This window comes from Ursus maritimus, unplaced genomic scaffold, assembly GCF_017311325.1.
Source record: "Ursus maritimus isolate PB19 unplaced genomic scaffold, ASM1731132v1 scaffold_21, whole genome shotgun sequence".
In the NCBI taxonomy this organism is placed as follows: Eukaryota; Metazoa; Chordata; class Mammalia; order Carnivora; family Ursidae; genus Ursus; species Ursus maritimus.
In genome coordinates this window covers 40,088,102-40,104,465 of record NW_024424564.1, presented here as the reverse complement: position 1 = coordinate 40,104,465, position 16,364 = coordinate 40,088,102, and the positions used below count along the sequence as shown (strand labels likewise).

Genomic DNA, 16,364 nt, shown 5'->3' with positions numbered 1-16,364 from the left:
ATGTATATATATATGTATATATATAAATTTTTTAACCCATTAAACAATCACAAAGAGGGGACAAGGGGATATGGGAAATTGCAAATCAACAGGTGTAAAGTTTTAATCATGCGAGGTGAATGAGTTCTAGAGATCTGCTGCGTATCATTTTGCCTACAGTTAACAATAGTATATCATACATTTAAAATTTGTTAAGAGGGCAAATCTCGTGGTAAGTGTTCTTACCACAATACAGTACAGTGGTAGCATTCTATACATACTGAGCAAAAGAAAAAAATCTTTTTTATTAAACAATTTCCATTGTATAATATTGCTGTATAGCTAAATCATATTTTATTTAACCAATCCCTAATTAATGGATATTTGGATTTTTCTGCCCTCTTGTTATTATAAACAATGCTACAGTTACTACCCTTGTAAACATGGCGTCATGCGCATGTGCAAGTATATTTAAAGGAAGTGTTTCTAATAGCAGAATCATTTAGTTAAAAGATACACGTATCTGTGGGGCACCTGGGTGGCTCAGTCCGTTGGAGTCTGACTCTTGATTTCAGCTCAGCTCATGATCTCAGGGTCGTGAGATTTAGCCCCACCCTGCAGCCTGCTTAAGATTCTCTCTCCCTCTCCCCCTCCTCCCCCACTCACACGCTCGCTCTCTCTCTCTCTTTCTCTAAAAGGAAAGAAAAGGGGGGAGTGCTCCTTGGTGACACAGTCAGTTGGGCATCGACTCTTGATTTCAGCTTAGGTCATGATCTTAGGGTCCTGAGATCGAGCCCCAAGTTGGGCTCTGCATTCTGCATGAGTCTGCTTGTCCCTCTCCCTCCCCACCCCCCACGCATGTGCACTCTCTTTCTTTCAAATAAATAAATAAGTCTTTAAAAGATAAATATATTAATTAATTAATTAATAAGGAAAAAAGATACATGTATTTGTGTGATAGATATTGACAAATCCTTCCATGGAAATGGCTCCAATTCACCAGCATTCTTTAGGAATGTTATTCTCTGGGAAGCAGCAGGAAGCCCGTAGAGTAAAGAGAAGAGGCAGATAACGTAGCCCGGGGTGCTCAGTCCCAGCTGCACGTTAGAATCACCTGGAGTTCTCATTCAAAAACACTGGTATCTCTTGGCAAAGATGCTGTTGTGATTGGTCTAAGTGGGAGCCCAGGCATTGGTGTTGCTTGAAAGCTTCACCTTTGTTTCTAAGATACAGCCAGGGTTGAGAGTCACTAAATGGTATCCAACGAGAGTGCTAAACATTGAAGAACTCCAATAATTTTATATAATGTTCAAAAATTAGGAATACTTATTGAGGGCATACTAGTTGCCAGGCATCTATCAGTGACAAAGACACACACAGTTTCTGTCCCCATCTGCAATTTAAAACAAACAGTTTAGGGCACCTCGGTGGCTCAGTCGTTAAGCGTCGGCCTTCAGCTCAGGTCATGATCCCAGGGTCCTGGGATTACATCCTGCATCTGCTTCTCCCTCTGCCTCTGCCCCTCCTATCTGCTCATACTAGCTCTCTCTTTCTCTTTCTCTCTCTCTCTCCCCCTTGCTCACTCTCTGTCAAATAAATAAATAAAATATTTAAAAATAAATAAAAAATAAAACTGATGGCTTAATGATTGATGATACTTTTAATCCTAAAAACGAAAGACCCAAAGTTGTTATTGTTCTGTTGTAGATATCTTTTTATTTTATTGCATACTGTGACATGATGGCGGTATGCAACCATTTCCAGTATGGAGGCCCCGTGCGAACGTCAGGAGGTCTGAATCAGGTGGCTCTTTCCCATGGCCTAGACTGGTCCAGGTCTGACAGGTTCTGAGCACTTCATCGAACCTAATAAGAACAGTAACAATGACCTTCCCTTGCCCAGAACACTGTTAGGTGCTTTTCCAAATATCGTTTAGACCCATAGTCCTGCTGGGAGAACTAAGTAGCCAAATGGAAGAAAACCAATCGAAATGAAAAAGAATGAGATAAAGATGAAACAATTTGTTTCATTGTATTTATTAATGATATAACAAATCTTTTTCTTACTTGAAAAGAACTATCATTAATTCAGGGTAGTTAGTTTTTAAATGTTTTTCTTTTCTTTTTTTTTTAAAAGATTTTATTTACTTATTCGACAGAGAGACAGCCAGCGAGAGAGGGAACACAAGCAGGGGGAGTGGGAGAGGAAGAAGCAGGCTCCCAGCGGAGGAGCCTGATGTGGGGCTCGATCCCAGAACGCCGGGATCACGCCCTGAGCCAAAGGCAGACGCTTAACTGCTGTGTCACCCAGGCGCCCCAATGTTTTTCTAATCATGATTTCATACCCAGGCATCGTAATGCACACTTTGCGCTAGGATCATCTTTAACAATTGTTGATGTAAATCTACAGGGTCAGGTATCTCCTTGATAATTTCAAGGGTTTGAGGCCAGTTTCTCATCAAGTCTAACGAGACTCCTGTTTGTAAACCTCACAATGTTACTGCAGTGGACCTGTTACTAGAAGGTGGGAAAGTGTTAGCCCTGCCTTTTTCTTGTCGTTTGCTTGTGGTCTGCTTGTTGCCTGGGTAGTAGTATTTATTATGCAGTTTCTATAGAGATTCTTTTTCAGTCACTTGTCCATTTTATGAAGGCTGGGTTAGTTAAAGTAACAATATAGTCTGCGAGTCCATGTAACCAGGCCTATAAACCAACACGTGGCAATATTCTGAAAGCAGATGAGCAAGTGAAGGACCCACTGTCATTCTCTTGGCCTTGTAAGCTCTTGTTCTTTCCTAGGACAGCCCTTTATGACCCATGACCGTCTGCCCTTCCTTCACCCAGAGTGAGAGCATCGTTAGCCTGCCACATAATAAATGTCATGTTCGGCTTATTGCATACCTTTGTCATTAACATGTGTGCGTGGGAGTTCTACTGTTCTCTTGTCACACCTCCAGGGAGCTTCTTACACATTCCATTTATTGAGACCACACTAAAAATAGTGCTAATTTAAGACGTAATCAGCACTGGTTTTTAACAGTGTGAAAATAAGACTTTCATTTTGCTTCTGAGTTATCATTGCTGTAACAGATGTTAAAAATGAGATCGTGTTATGCCATCTTTGTGTAAGAAGGGAGGGAAAATAAGAAGGTATATATCTGTTTATCTGAGCAAAAGAAACAGAGCAAAGATGCACGGTAGACTAATGAGGCTGATTATCTATAGGCCATGGGGAGATGGGGTGGAAGGGATAGAGGGAAAGAGGGCAGAGAACAACACTTCTCTGAATGTACCCTTTGTATATTCCTCACGCTTGGAAGCATGTTTCCCATACTCAATGATGACAACAAACAAACAAATATAATCAACCCAGATGGGGCAAAAACCCTAAAACTTAATACAAATAAAAACAAATTAAGCCGTATTTCAAATGAATAACATGATCCCATTGAAAGAAGTAGGGAAACATGAATCCAAGTAACTTTTGACAGACATTTGGACTATATGCTCTCAGGCTAAAGGCAAAAGTGCTGCAAGGAGGTATTAGACTCTAATTAGTAGGCTTCCTCTTCATAAGGACATGGCTTAATAATTCTTAAATTGTTTTCTATACATTTTCGAATTGAGCAACTCAGTCAATGTTCTGTGGCTATTGGAAGCCATGTTTCTCACTGTTGGAGAAGAGAGTTACAAACGTGAAAAGGGGAAAAGATTATTGAATGAACTCTGAGATATTGGATGGAGGTATTTGGAAACTCATGGGTTTTCATATATTTAGATAGCTGGTTAAAGAAATGGATATAGGTATATGTGGGAATAGGTGATAAGTAGGAAGATAGACAGACAGACAGATGTATGTGTGTATGAGTATACATACAACTATCCCCCAGCCCTGTCTCCTGAGAGGAGAAGCAACATTTCAATAGTGCCCAGATCTTAGTTTCTAAAATTCTGATTTTTTTTTTACTCACAGCCCTTTTGACAACAAATGTGTGGGGTTCTCCCCACCACATACCAACCTATTCTCTATCTCTCTGGACACCCACGAGGTGTCCTACAATCCAAGTCAATTGTGACACTAAGTAGCAGGAGCTTGAGTACAGACCCTGCAGGTGAAGGGCTTAGTCAGTCTCACAAGATTGCCTCCATATCAGATGCCAGTTGTGAGCCCCGGGCCTCCTGTACTTCTGACCAAATGGCTGTAAATCAGAGGTTTCTCTGACCCCCCTCTTCAGGTGGGATTTGCTAGTGTGGCTCACAGAACTCAGGAAAGTACTTTATTTATTATGACTCTATTATAAAGGCTATTATAAAGGATATAAATCAACAGTCAGATGAAAAGTTACATAGGACGAGGTCTGGAAGGATCTCAGGAGCCCGGTCACTGTGGAGTTCAGGTGCGCCACCCTCCCATCACATGGATGCATTAGGCAACCCAGAAGCTCTCTGAACCCCACGGTCTAGGCGTACTTAAGGAATTTTAATTACACAGGCAAAATTGATTAAATCATTGCTCTTGGTGATTGAACTCAACCTCTAGCCTCTCCCAACTCCCTAGGGTTGGGCTGAAAGTTCCAACCCTCACATCATGGCTTGGTCTTTCTGGTGACCAGACTCCATCCTGAAACTACGTCGGAGCCCCCAACTACCAGTCACATCATAAGTATACAAAAGACACTTTTCACATGAGGGATTCCAAGCGTTTTAGAAACCATGTGCTAGGAACCAGCGACAAAGACCAAATAAATATTTCCCATTATATCATAATTTTTAAATATCATTCTTCACTGAAAAAATCTAGGTTCCTTGAAGAAAGGGCTGGAACAGGAAAAATACAAGGTGTTCCTGGAACATCTTATTGAGCCAAAACGCATGTAAATGCTCAAAGAATGATAGGGCCATGTTAGAAACACAACAGCCATTCTAAAGGGGCTTCCATCAGCCAAATCTGGAACAATTGGAACATCAAAAGAGATAACAATAGTAAAACATAACCCATTGAATAAAGTAAGAATCCACGAGTTCACATGGATTAATTAATTAATTAATTAACTGAAGAGAAAGGAAAGCTCTTAGAGTGGAAAGCCAACTAATGCATATTGAAGGAATGATAGAAAATCACCGTCTGGCAGCCTTCCTCAAAATAATTGATTCAGGAAGAATCATCAATGTATTCTAAAACTAGTGGGTGGAAGTTGGAGGACTAATGGGGTATTTAAATAGTCTTGAAGTATCTTCCTACAAAGTATTTATTAATAACAAAGTATAAAAGAGTAACTCACAGTGGTGAAACCTGGCAGCCCCCCTTTACCGAATGATCAAAGTTAGTATTTCCAATATTGGGGCTATTTGAGAGCACGTGTCTTCTGAGAGGGAGCCCTGAGGACTCTGCGACGCTCCTGCGGTGTTCTTGCCAAAGTGCTTGCACGTGAACAGTGTACGACCTGAATTCAATCATGAAGAGCAAGCAGACAAATCCAGATGAAGGAATGTTGTCCAAAATCACTGGCCTGCACTTATCAAAAATGTCAGTGTAATATATGAAACATAAAATAAAACTCAGCAACTCTCCCAGATTGAAGGAGACTGCAGACATTGCAATGCAATGTATGATTTTGGATTTCCTTTTTCTATAATGCATATTATTGAGACAATTGGTGAAAACTGAATAAGGTCTGTAAATTAGGTTTTCTAATGTGTTGTTAATTTCCTGATTTTGATCATTGTATGTGGTTATGTACAAGAATTCTTTGTTTTTACGAAATGCACCCAAACTTATTTACAGGTAAAGGGGCATGTCTATATCTTACTCTTACAGTTCAGAGAAAAATAAAGAGACAAAGAGGGTAAAGCCAATGTAGTAAAATGTTAACATTTGAGAAATCTGGGTGATGGATAGATAAGAAATTTTGTACTATTTTTGCACCTTTGCTGTAAGTCTGACATTATGTCCAAATAAAAGAAAAATTAAAATGAACTGTAGTATGACCAGAAAGGAAAAGCAGGGTACTGATCGAGAAGACAAGACAGGGTCTGAAGAAGGTAATTGTGGTCTGCTTCTGCTCAGGTCACACCCTTGACTGCTTTGAAGTTTGCTGAGCTCTCTGTGAAAGCGGGCTTCCCAAAGGGGGTAATCAACATCATTCCAGGCTCAGGTAAGCCATCAAAGGACCCACTTGACTGTAACTAATGAATGGTTCAGGAGTAGCTGAGTGGCTATTTTCCCGCTGGAATCTTGCCCTGACCTACAACTACAGTATATTAAAGCTAAATACAGTTCACTGAACAGTTAACTTAAGAATAAATATATTTGCCATGTGCTAAAAATCTTAAAGTAGAAATATAATGGTGGATGAGTAGGGTGAGAGGAGCAGAAATTGTACATTGTAAAACTATCATAAGATAGCATGTTTCAACTTTTTAAAATTGCTTTGGAAGATGAAAAACCAAGGCTTACCCATCTTTTGGGGGGCTGATAATTGCACGAAGGACATTATCTAGACTTTTGTCAGTTTGTAATTGATACAGAAAATGCAAAACTAAGAGAGTTTCGAAATCCACTTCAATGAATTCAAAACCACTCGCACCATAAGGGCTTGAGTCATGTTTTAATTCATGTTTTATTCCCTAATTCTGCAGGTGGCATAGCAGGGCAACGCCTTTCTGAACATCCTGATATCCGCAAACTTGGTTTCACTGGGTCCACTGCTATTGGCAAACAGATCATGAAGAGGTATTGGTTTTAGTGTGCTCGTTTGCTGCAGACCCTAGCAAACCAGGTTTTCGTCTTGCTTTTTGCTTTCTTTTTAAAGATTTTATTTTATTTATTTGACAGTGACAGCCAGCGAGAGAGGGAACACAAGCAGGGGGAGTGGGAGAGGAAGAAGCAGGCTCATAGCAGAGGAGCCTGATGTGGGGCTTGATCCCAGAACGCCGGGATCACGCCCTGAGCCGAAGGCAGACGCTTAATGACTGCGCCACCCAGGCGCCCCTGCTTTTTGCTTTCTTATGCAGAGTGTGTTTGGAGGGAGAAAACCCACACCCAATTTAAAAGAGAAATCTACTTATCACTGCAGGGTATTGAACTATTTTCATATAATAAAAAATTTCCAAAGCACGAAGCCCATAATCAGTAAAAACCGGAGTCATATTGGAATTCTGCCCCACTGGTAGCTATGACAATCCAGCACGAAAAATTTTTCTGTACTAAAGCTGTGGCCCAGATTGGTTTTGGAGCATAAGTAAGAAACCAAGACATAAATGACAAATATGAATTATTTATAAAATCAATTCCTAAAAAGCAGGAACATTGATTTTTTTTTTTTTTTAAATTGCTGACAATCTAAATATCCAAAATAAGGCAGTGGTTGAAGTATGCCGGTGGAGTGCTGTGTAATCACGTTCAAGGAGCATTTTTAGTAACACTGAAAAATGTTGTTAAAAGGTAAATTGAGAGAAAAATTGGTTGATCCCAACCATGGTAAATAAGGCAAAGGCCATGGTTGGACATGGACCAGAAATAAGCATGTCAAAATGGTAAAAACAATGGGCATTGAGACATGGAATAGAATTTTGTGATTTTTTTTTTCTTCTTTCTGAATTTTTGGGGGTATTTTTTAATGTTTTCAGTATCAATACTTTTGCGAGTAGGGGAAAATAAATAATATGCTTCTAAAAATCGATATCTTGTTTCCCTAATGCTCCAGGAATCTGGTTAGAGGTTAGATTCCCTGCCAGGCCTTTATGTAACCAAAATTCTTATACCTAAAGAATCCGAATTTACCCATGAGGATGTCTAATTATTTGATCACAGAATTAAGAAAAACCTTTTTATTATGGAAAATTTCTAATACATACAAAGCACACGGAATAGTGTCATGAACTCCCATGTGCCCATCACCAGGCTTCAACAGCTACCACCATTCTATCACTCCTATTTTGTCTTTGTTTTTTTTTTTTTTTAAAGATTTTATTTATTCGACAGAGAAAGACAGCCAGCGAGAGAGGGAACACAAGCAGGGGGAGTGGGAGAGGAAGAAGCAGGCTCATAGCGGAAGAGCCTGATGTGGGGCTCGATCCCGTAATGCCGGGATCACGCCCTGAGCCGAAGGCAGACGCTCAACCGCTGTGCCACCCAGGCACCCCCCTATTTTGTCTTTGAATACGTTTCTTAATATTTCTGAGGTTCAACTATGTTTTCCATGCTAAGTGGTAATTTATAGCTAAAAAGGTGAGACAGAGGATGTTCATTTCCTATTTATTTTCCTCTAGCTGTGCTGTGAGCAACTTGAAGAAAGTTTCCCTTGAACTTGGTGGCAAATCCCCACTTATAATATTCAATGACTGTGAACTTGACAAGGCCGTGCGAATGGTAAGAGTGGGTCGAATCCCACCAAATAGGTGCCTACTTCTAAAACGTGTCTCATCTCCCTTTTTACCAGAAATCTAAACAGAAACCGTTCTCTCAATGCTTAGATTGGGGACTGCGCAAAGCACTTAATTTTAAAAATGGTATCTTCATAGTTCGTATCATTAAGGTGTTTTTAAAACTTGCGGGACAGGAGAATCTTTCTAAACATTCATGATTTATACAAACTGATGTCAAGATTTTTTTTTTTTAAAGATTTTATTTATTTATTCGACAGAGATAGAGACAGCCAGCGAGAGAGGGAACACAAGCAGGGGGAGTGGGAGAGGAAGAAGCAGGCTCCTAGCGGAGGAGCCTGATGTGGGGCTTGATCCCGTAACGCCGGGATCACGCCCTGAGCCGAAGGCAGAGGCTTAACTGCTGTGCCACCCAGGCGCCCCTGATGTCAAGATTTTAAAAGCAAAATCTGGTGTACAAGTATTACATTGAAATGTATACAACAATGCAGATTTTCTTACAACCTAAAATTTGTCCTCAGTGGTGTGTCCTTATGGCTACCCACACTTTTTTTTAAGTGCTCCTGGACAGAAAGGGTAAAGGAGAAACAAAACCCCTACAAACACACTAGATCAAAGCTCTAAGTATCTCTAAGCAATTCTCCTCACTAGCTGTAGGCCAAGACATTGCGTTTTTCTATGATTTCTGTTTGTCTACTATCTTCCGATAATACCTAATTCTTGGCGCATGCGATGTTACGATAATCCAAAGTACTGTTAATATTTTCTCTTCTGCTGCTGAAGGGCATGGGGGCAGTGTTTTTCAACAAAGGAGAGAATTGCATTGCAGCTGGACGGTTGTTTGTGGAAGAATCCATCCACGACAAATTTGTGACAAGAGTGGTAAGAAATCTTCACATTTGTTCTAAGAGTTGTATAGAAACTGCTTTTTACCTGAAAAGGACTTCTGGCATTATTGATGAATTTTGAGGTATGATGTTAGTACTGTGATATGTGTATATACATATGTATATATTTAAACACCATAGTCCTTATCTTTCAGAGCTACTTTCTGACATATCGACAGAGGAAATTATACGATGTCTAGACTTTGCTTCAAAATAACCCTGGAGGGGAGGAAGTTAACGGGGGAATAAATTGGCCATGAGTGGTAATTGTTGAAGCCGGGTGATGAGTACATGGCGTTTCATTATATCATCTACTTTTATATGTATTTACAATTTTTCCATAGTAAAAAAGTATAGGTCTCTATAAAAAGAAACCTTAAGAGCTTATATTACCTATACCTTGCTCTGCATTTATAGTAAATTATATCTTTGACACTTACGGGAGATATACTCCTAGTTTTCTGTAAATTCCTGAATTGACTGTGAGAGAGATATCACTAGATCCTTGCATATCCTCAGTACAACGTTACTGGGACAGAATATCATTTCCTCCACTAACATTGGCTAGATAGATAGATAGATACGCATACACACACATACGTACCTACCCCCTATAGATTGGTCGTGATTCTATAAACATGAGACCAAAAGCCACTTATAGAACTATTAAGATGAATTCTGTGGCTAAAATAAACTATAATAAACTATGCCATTATTATGGTAATAGTAATCATGAATTTGTTTATATTTGGAAAACCAGCACCCAGCTTCTTTTTTTCCGAGTCAGTCCCCCCTCCCCATTCCCAAGAAGCAAAGGCATTCTTTCTTCGTGAGAATGGAAAACACGGAAGACATATGGCGGGGCAGGTGGTGGGCGGTGGCCACCTCCTGAACATCCCTCTAATTCAGTTTTGTGCTTCAGTAAAATACAAGTTACAGGGCTTTCACAGCTTCAATGTGTGGACACTTCAAATGCTGAGACCAGAAATGCCAAGAGTCAACCTTATCAGTCCATCAGTAAACGGGTTTTGCACACATGCAGCTGGTATTCATTTACTCATTCAGCAGCTAATTCTTTTTTTTTATTTTATTTATTTTTTAATTTATTTTTTAAAATAATTTTTATTTTGTTATATTAGTGACCATACAGTACATCCCCAGTTTTTGATGCAGTGTTCCATAATTCGTTAGTTGCGTATAACACCCAGTGCACCGTGCAATACGTGCCCTCCTTACTACCCATCACCAGCCTATCCCATTCCCCCACCCCCCTCCCCTCTGAAGCCCTCAGTTTTTTTCCCAGAGTCCACAGTAACAGGAGGGGGAATGAACCATGAGAGACTGTGGACTCAGCAGCTATTTCTTGAGTACTTCCTGAGGGAGTCTTGCTCTGCCCAAATTAAAATTCATGGCCCTGCTGGGTGGTGGTAACTCGCATTCTTTCTTCTTACTGGAATTGGACTTAACCTTAGAAAATGTGTAAGTAGATCAAGGTAAGTGAGGTGCACAGGGACGATCACATAGAGAGCGAAGGACATTGCATAATGAAGATGGCTTTTCATTGGAACATTCTAGCAATTCCTCTGGCATGGCTATGCCATGAACATTTCAGAAGGGCAGGCTGCTACATCTGGGGAGAGGAAAAAGATAACCATGTGGCCATTTTAGAAATTCTTCTGTCCTGAAGAGTACAAGTGTGTTCTATTAACAAAAATTCCAGAACATCAGGCTTGCTATTTTAATGGATTAACACGCAGGATAATTTGAATGTAACATTGTAGCTTACGGTCTGTTAGAACTCAGTGGTTAACAGCATGAGCTTTCAAGTCAGGAAGACTCTACTGTCTTTAGTGGTTGAGTGTGTTAAGTCACTGAACCTGTCTAAGCCTCAGTTTCTCCATCTGTAAGATGGAAATAATAAATACCCTCCTCCAGTGCTTCCGTGAAGAGTAAGCGACAACACATCTTTTGACGGCTTAGTACGACACCCCCACACTGTAGAAGCTAGCCGAGGGTATCCATTACTGTTATTAACAGTCAATTGTGTTTTGTGACCTGGGTGACAAACAGGTGGAAGAAATTAAAAAGATGAAAATTGGTGACCCACTTGACAGATCCACCGATCACGGGCCCCAAAATCATCAGGCCCATCTGGAAAAGCTTCTGCAATACTGTGAAGCTGGGGTGAAAGAAGGGGCCACCTTGGTGTACGGGGGAAGACAAGTCCACAGGCCAGGTAAGACCAGCCCCACAGCAGCACTAGCTTCTGAGGTTGGAATGGATGGTAACGGTTTTCGCTGCAGCCCCATCTTGCCTCGAAAGTAAAGAGTAGCATTTATGTTATGATCACAAGAATTCGTTTTCGGATACCACTTGGCCACTTACACACTGGATACCTTGGACATGACAATTTTTCTGAGCCTTAGTTTCCTCCTGTGTAACATGGGATGAAGTGTGCACACCCTGCTTTACGAGGCTGTGGAAATCCAATCACAAAATGGACGTGACAGGCCCTTGGCGGTCCAGTAAGCAGGTGTAATGGACAACTGTGTTATTCTGGTGCTGGTGACCTTGACTCCTGGAGCTGTGAGATGTAATCTTAACCAGGATAGCCTGGGAAGGATTTATTCCTATTGTCTAAAGCTGTACCTGTTACTGAAATATGGGAATGGCTCCATGTCACGATACCCCAAAGGAAAGAAAGACAAACAACAACTTCGAAACCCCATTTTTCACTGCTGTAGGGGGATTGGGCTGCAACACCTTACTCTGAAAGTTGATCATTAGAAGGGGAAAATTTAACATGTGTCTGTGTTTCTTGCATGAACTGAATTTCTGGGTAAACTGAGTAGCTGATAAAGGAGACTTTTTTTTAACAGAGGAATTTCTGCTAATTAATGTAGAAAAAAAATGATGGAATAGAAAGATCACCACTGCGTACCCCTAATTGCATGAAATGATTGATTCAGGCAGTTATCATCAAGGGAGGCTCAAGTTATTGGGAGAGAGGTTGATGGGGACTGAGAATGTGCAAGGCACCAAAGTTTCTCCCCCAAGATCACTTGGCAGTTTCAAGGGGAAAAACACAGTTTTACAATAGAGAGGTGAAGTCGTCACTGCTTGGACCACACTGGTCAGTCTAAGCAACAGTGAAAGCAGGACAGCCGGGTGTGATGTGTCTCCTAGGAGATGCAGCGTGTAACACGTCGCATCACCTCTGCAGTATTCAGTTTAACCTGAATCTAATTGTGTCTCGAGGTCAAACTTCCCACTTATGAGAAATAAAGGGGACAGAGGAACAAATTAAAATGTCATCCCAAGGAAACAAAGACAAATCTAAATGCAATATATTCTGCAGGACAGCTAACGCGGTCTGTTTCACAAGTCAGCGACATGAAAAATTAGGGGTGGAATGTTCTAGATGAAAGGACCCTTAAGAGATCTAACGAGTGAATGCCACGTGTAGAATTTATTGAAGGCCTGAATCAACCAAATCAACTGTAGAAAAGATACTTTTGAGAAAAAAATGGAACCATAAATCATGAAAAAGGAATTAGCACTAATTTTGTTAGATGTGATAACATATTGTGGTAGGTAAGAAAATGCCTTATTTTTTTACAGATTTGTACTGAAATACAAATATACAGTACAAAAATACATTTGTACTGAAAGCTATAACCTCTGGAATTTGCTTTTAATTATATCAGCAAGGGAAAAAAATGAATCATAGCAAAATATGAGTAGATATTTATTTTATGATTCACGATACTACTTCCTCTACTTTGACATATGTTTGAAATTTTTGTAATGAGTAGCTAAAAACACAAGAACCTAGGAATGCTAATGCCAAATAGGAAAAGGAAAGCCTGTTTGGTTTTATTGACGCAGAAGGAAAGGAAAAAAAAATTATGGTGTAATTAAATGAGAGAACTATTAATTAAAAATTAATTACCCTATAATTGATGATCTTTTCTGTTTTTCAAATAGGCTTTTTTATGGAACCAACTGTTTTCACAGATGTGGAAGACCACATGTATCTTGCCAAAGAGGAGTCATTTGGGCCTATTATGGTCATTTCTAAATTCCAAAATGGGTATGTTCTTCAGGCACAATTTAACAGGTTTTGACTAGATAAGTGTTTTTTTCTCCTGCCATTGTGCTAATACACAGACCATAAAATCAACGAACATGTAATGCTCAATTATATAACAATAACTGACTTAAATAATTAGAAGAGAAGGCTAACCAGTGTCGATTGTTATGTATTTTTGCTTCTTAGCTTAAATCAATGGCTGACAGTATGGAATTTTCGCTGACTACATTTAGTTTTTGTACAACCAACACTTGAAATGTCTCTCCAACAAGATAAGTACCTAAGAATAACAGAACTAGTTTTTACATTTACATTTCAAGGGAAGGCAGCATCTGTGAAATGCGATTTTCCCAAGAAAACAGCATTGCCTTCATAGGGGATTATGCCCCCCAAAGCCTAATACTGAACTTTTTGTAAGATGTCCACAATCACCATATAATCACCCATCAAGGATGGTTCATTATAGTGCGGGAAACTCTCCAAAGTGTTTAGCGGATCAGAGAGGCTTGTATGGTACCTGAGCTCATACAAGAATATTTAATACAATAGACTCTCATGGTATACTGGGCAAAATTCTCCAGAATTCTGGTTTGAATGTTCCTTCAACAAATGAGAAGGTGGAAAAAAACCAGAACACAGAGTTCAGAGGACTTCTTGGTCTGATAGAAATATCCTAAGATCTATGTGGGGACACTAAGCTATAGTGAGCAACTTTTTGACACACTGATCCAAGGATGCTCTATTCACCTTCTTTTCCTCATAAAGTTCCCCCATAGGATAGTCTTTGTGTTAAACGTGCAAATTTTCTTTTTTTTTAAAGATTTAATTTATTTATTTATTTGAGAGAGAGAGGACACCAGCAGGGAGGAGGGGCAGAGGGAGAGGGAGAAGACCCCCCCCCAACCCCACCTTGATCAGGGAGCCTGATGGCAGGGCTCCATCCCAGGACCCTGGGATCACAACCTGAGCCAAAGGCAGATGCCTAACCGAATGAGCCACCCCAGGTCCCCAAACATGTAGATTTTAGAAGCCAGTTTTGGGGGTTATCAACCAGGATAAGTCACAGTTCCTATCTTTGAGGAATTTACCAGCTCACGGGGGAGACAGACAAGGAGATGGGCAAATAACCAGATAGGGTCCAAGGCAGCCCCGGTGGGTGCCCAGCCCTCTGCCGCTGCCCCTGACGACCTCTACGGGCTTGGGCCAGTCTGAGCCTTGGTTTCTCTATCTGCAAAATTGGATGATTAATAGCATTTATCCTTTTGTGTCATGTTTGCTGATAGTGCTGTGGCCCTTGCTGTCCTTGTTATTATCCTAGGAGTAGGCAAGGTATTAGCCTCTCAAGTGGTGTCATCTCAAGAGTCCCCAACAAGTAATGGCATAAAGCCATCTTTCCACCATAGGCTCGTCAATAAATATGTGGGTTCTTACCGTGTGCAACGATCAAGAAGCGTGCGAGGTTTTAGCAGAGCCTCAATTCCCTCCAGGGTCAGTTCCACATTTCTTGTGCGAGCTTCAGACGGTGTATTGTCAGGATTACCTTGGAAAAATCCCTTCAAAGGCGACCATGTCGAAGCCTGGGCTGTCTGTCTCTCAAAAAAAGTCCAGCACGATTCGTTTTTTCTCCTGTTTGGGGACAGATCCTGTTTCTTTGCCAGAGCACCAGATGAACTCCTTGGCTTGCATTCAGTGGCCATGCCGTAGAACGTTCACGCAGTTTTAAACATTAGGATGACACGCATAAAGATGAGATACTCGTACCATGACAGACACGCTGGCACTGGACCCAACTGAGAGATGAACAGGGTCACGCCTCCACGTAGCTTACGAGTGAGCACATACTGAGTCAAAAGGCAGGGAAAGCAGGATTGAAGGGATAATTTGTATTTCCTTTTATTGAATTGTATTAATTGAATTCACTCTGGATGATCTAACACCAAAGTATAAAGAAGAATAAGAGGTCACCGTGCCCTCAGGGAGCTTCCAGTGTAGTTGGGGGGCGAACCACAAGTACACAAAGAGTTAAACCAAAACCCAGAGTTTGGAAGAATACATGCTCCTGATTATGGTTGACTTTCATTGAGCATCATACTGTGTTCCGGGCACCATTCGCTTATTTAATCCTCACGACAAGGAGAAAGGCCCTTTTCTTATTACTGCTGTTTTGCAATAAACAAAGGCATCCGGAGATGAAGCTATTTGCCCAAGTTCACCCGGGGGCCTGGCTGCAGAGCCCTCTCACTGAGCCACTACACCCGACGGGCTCCCCGTGGCACTGGTGGGAGCTGGGAAGGCTTCAGGGCGAGGGGCTGAATGAATGAACCTGGAACTGTATTCCAAATCTGGAGAGATGGAGGGAAAGAGGGGGTGCTCTGCGAATACATCTAGAAGCGGGACTCAAGGGAGGGGGAGGAGGTGAGAAGTCGTGAAGGAGAACCAAGAAGAGAATGGAAAAGATGACTTCAGATTTTAAAAGGTGTCGCATGGTCTACATGAAAAATATAATAATAGAGTTATAATAGCTCATTGGGACTCTCTCTTGGTGTAAGCCTGGAATATTTCATTCATGAACACTTAAGTTGCGGTAGCGTTTTTCTGTTTCTAGCACGCAGGGTAAACTGTTAGAACATAAAATGCGAATGATTCGCTTTACATTCAATGAAGTTTTGTCTTCCTAAAAACATCTTGTAGGGACATCGAAGGAGTGTTGCAGCGAGCAAATAATACAGAGTACGGTCTGGCCTCCGGGGTTTTTACAAGAGACATCAGTAAAGCCATGTATGTGAGCGAGAGACTAGAAGCAGGAACTGTGTTTGTGAACACGTACAACAAGACGGACGTGGCAGCCCCTTTCGGGGGAGTGAAACAATCTGGCTTTGGGAAAGACTTAGGTATGCTCTGCTTTGCTCCTGCATGTTCCCTGTGTTTGCCTGTCACAGGGAAGTCTGTTTGACGTTCCCTGCACCGCTCGGGTCTTGTTTTGAAGGACATTTCCTATACGGCAGTTGGATCTGGGTTTCTCCG

At 41.0% G+C, this 16,364-nt stretch overlaps 1 protein-coding gene across 1 annotated transcript in view; it reads left to right on the top strand.

The window, feature by feature from the left end:
- ALDH1L2 (aldehyde dehydrogenase 1 family member L2) overlaps positions 1 to 16,364 on the top strand; it is a 55,472-nt gene that overhangs the window by 35,253 nt on the left and 3,855 nt on the right. Inside the window, exons 16-22 of the mRNA XM_040637409.1 lie at positions 6,043 to 6,130; positions 6,615 to 6,708; positions 8,247 to 8,346; positions 9,144 to 9,242; positions 11,318 to 11,483; positions 13,235 to 13,340; positions 16,032 to 16,231. Coding sequence (XP_040493343.1) covers positions 6,043 to 6,130; positions 6,615 to 6,708; positions 8,247 to 8,346; positions 9,144 to 9,242; positions 11,318 to 11,483; positions 13,235 to 13,340; positions 16,032 to 16,231 — 853 coding nt within the window. The remainder of the gene's footprint in view (positions 1 to 6,042; positions 6,131 to 6,614; positions 6,709 to 8,246; positions 8,347 to 9,143; positions 9,243 to 11,317; positions 11,484 to 13,234; positions 13,341 to 16,031; positions 16,232 to 16,364) is intronic.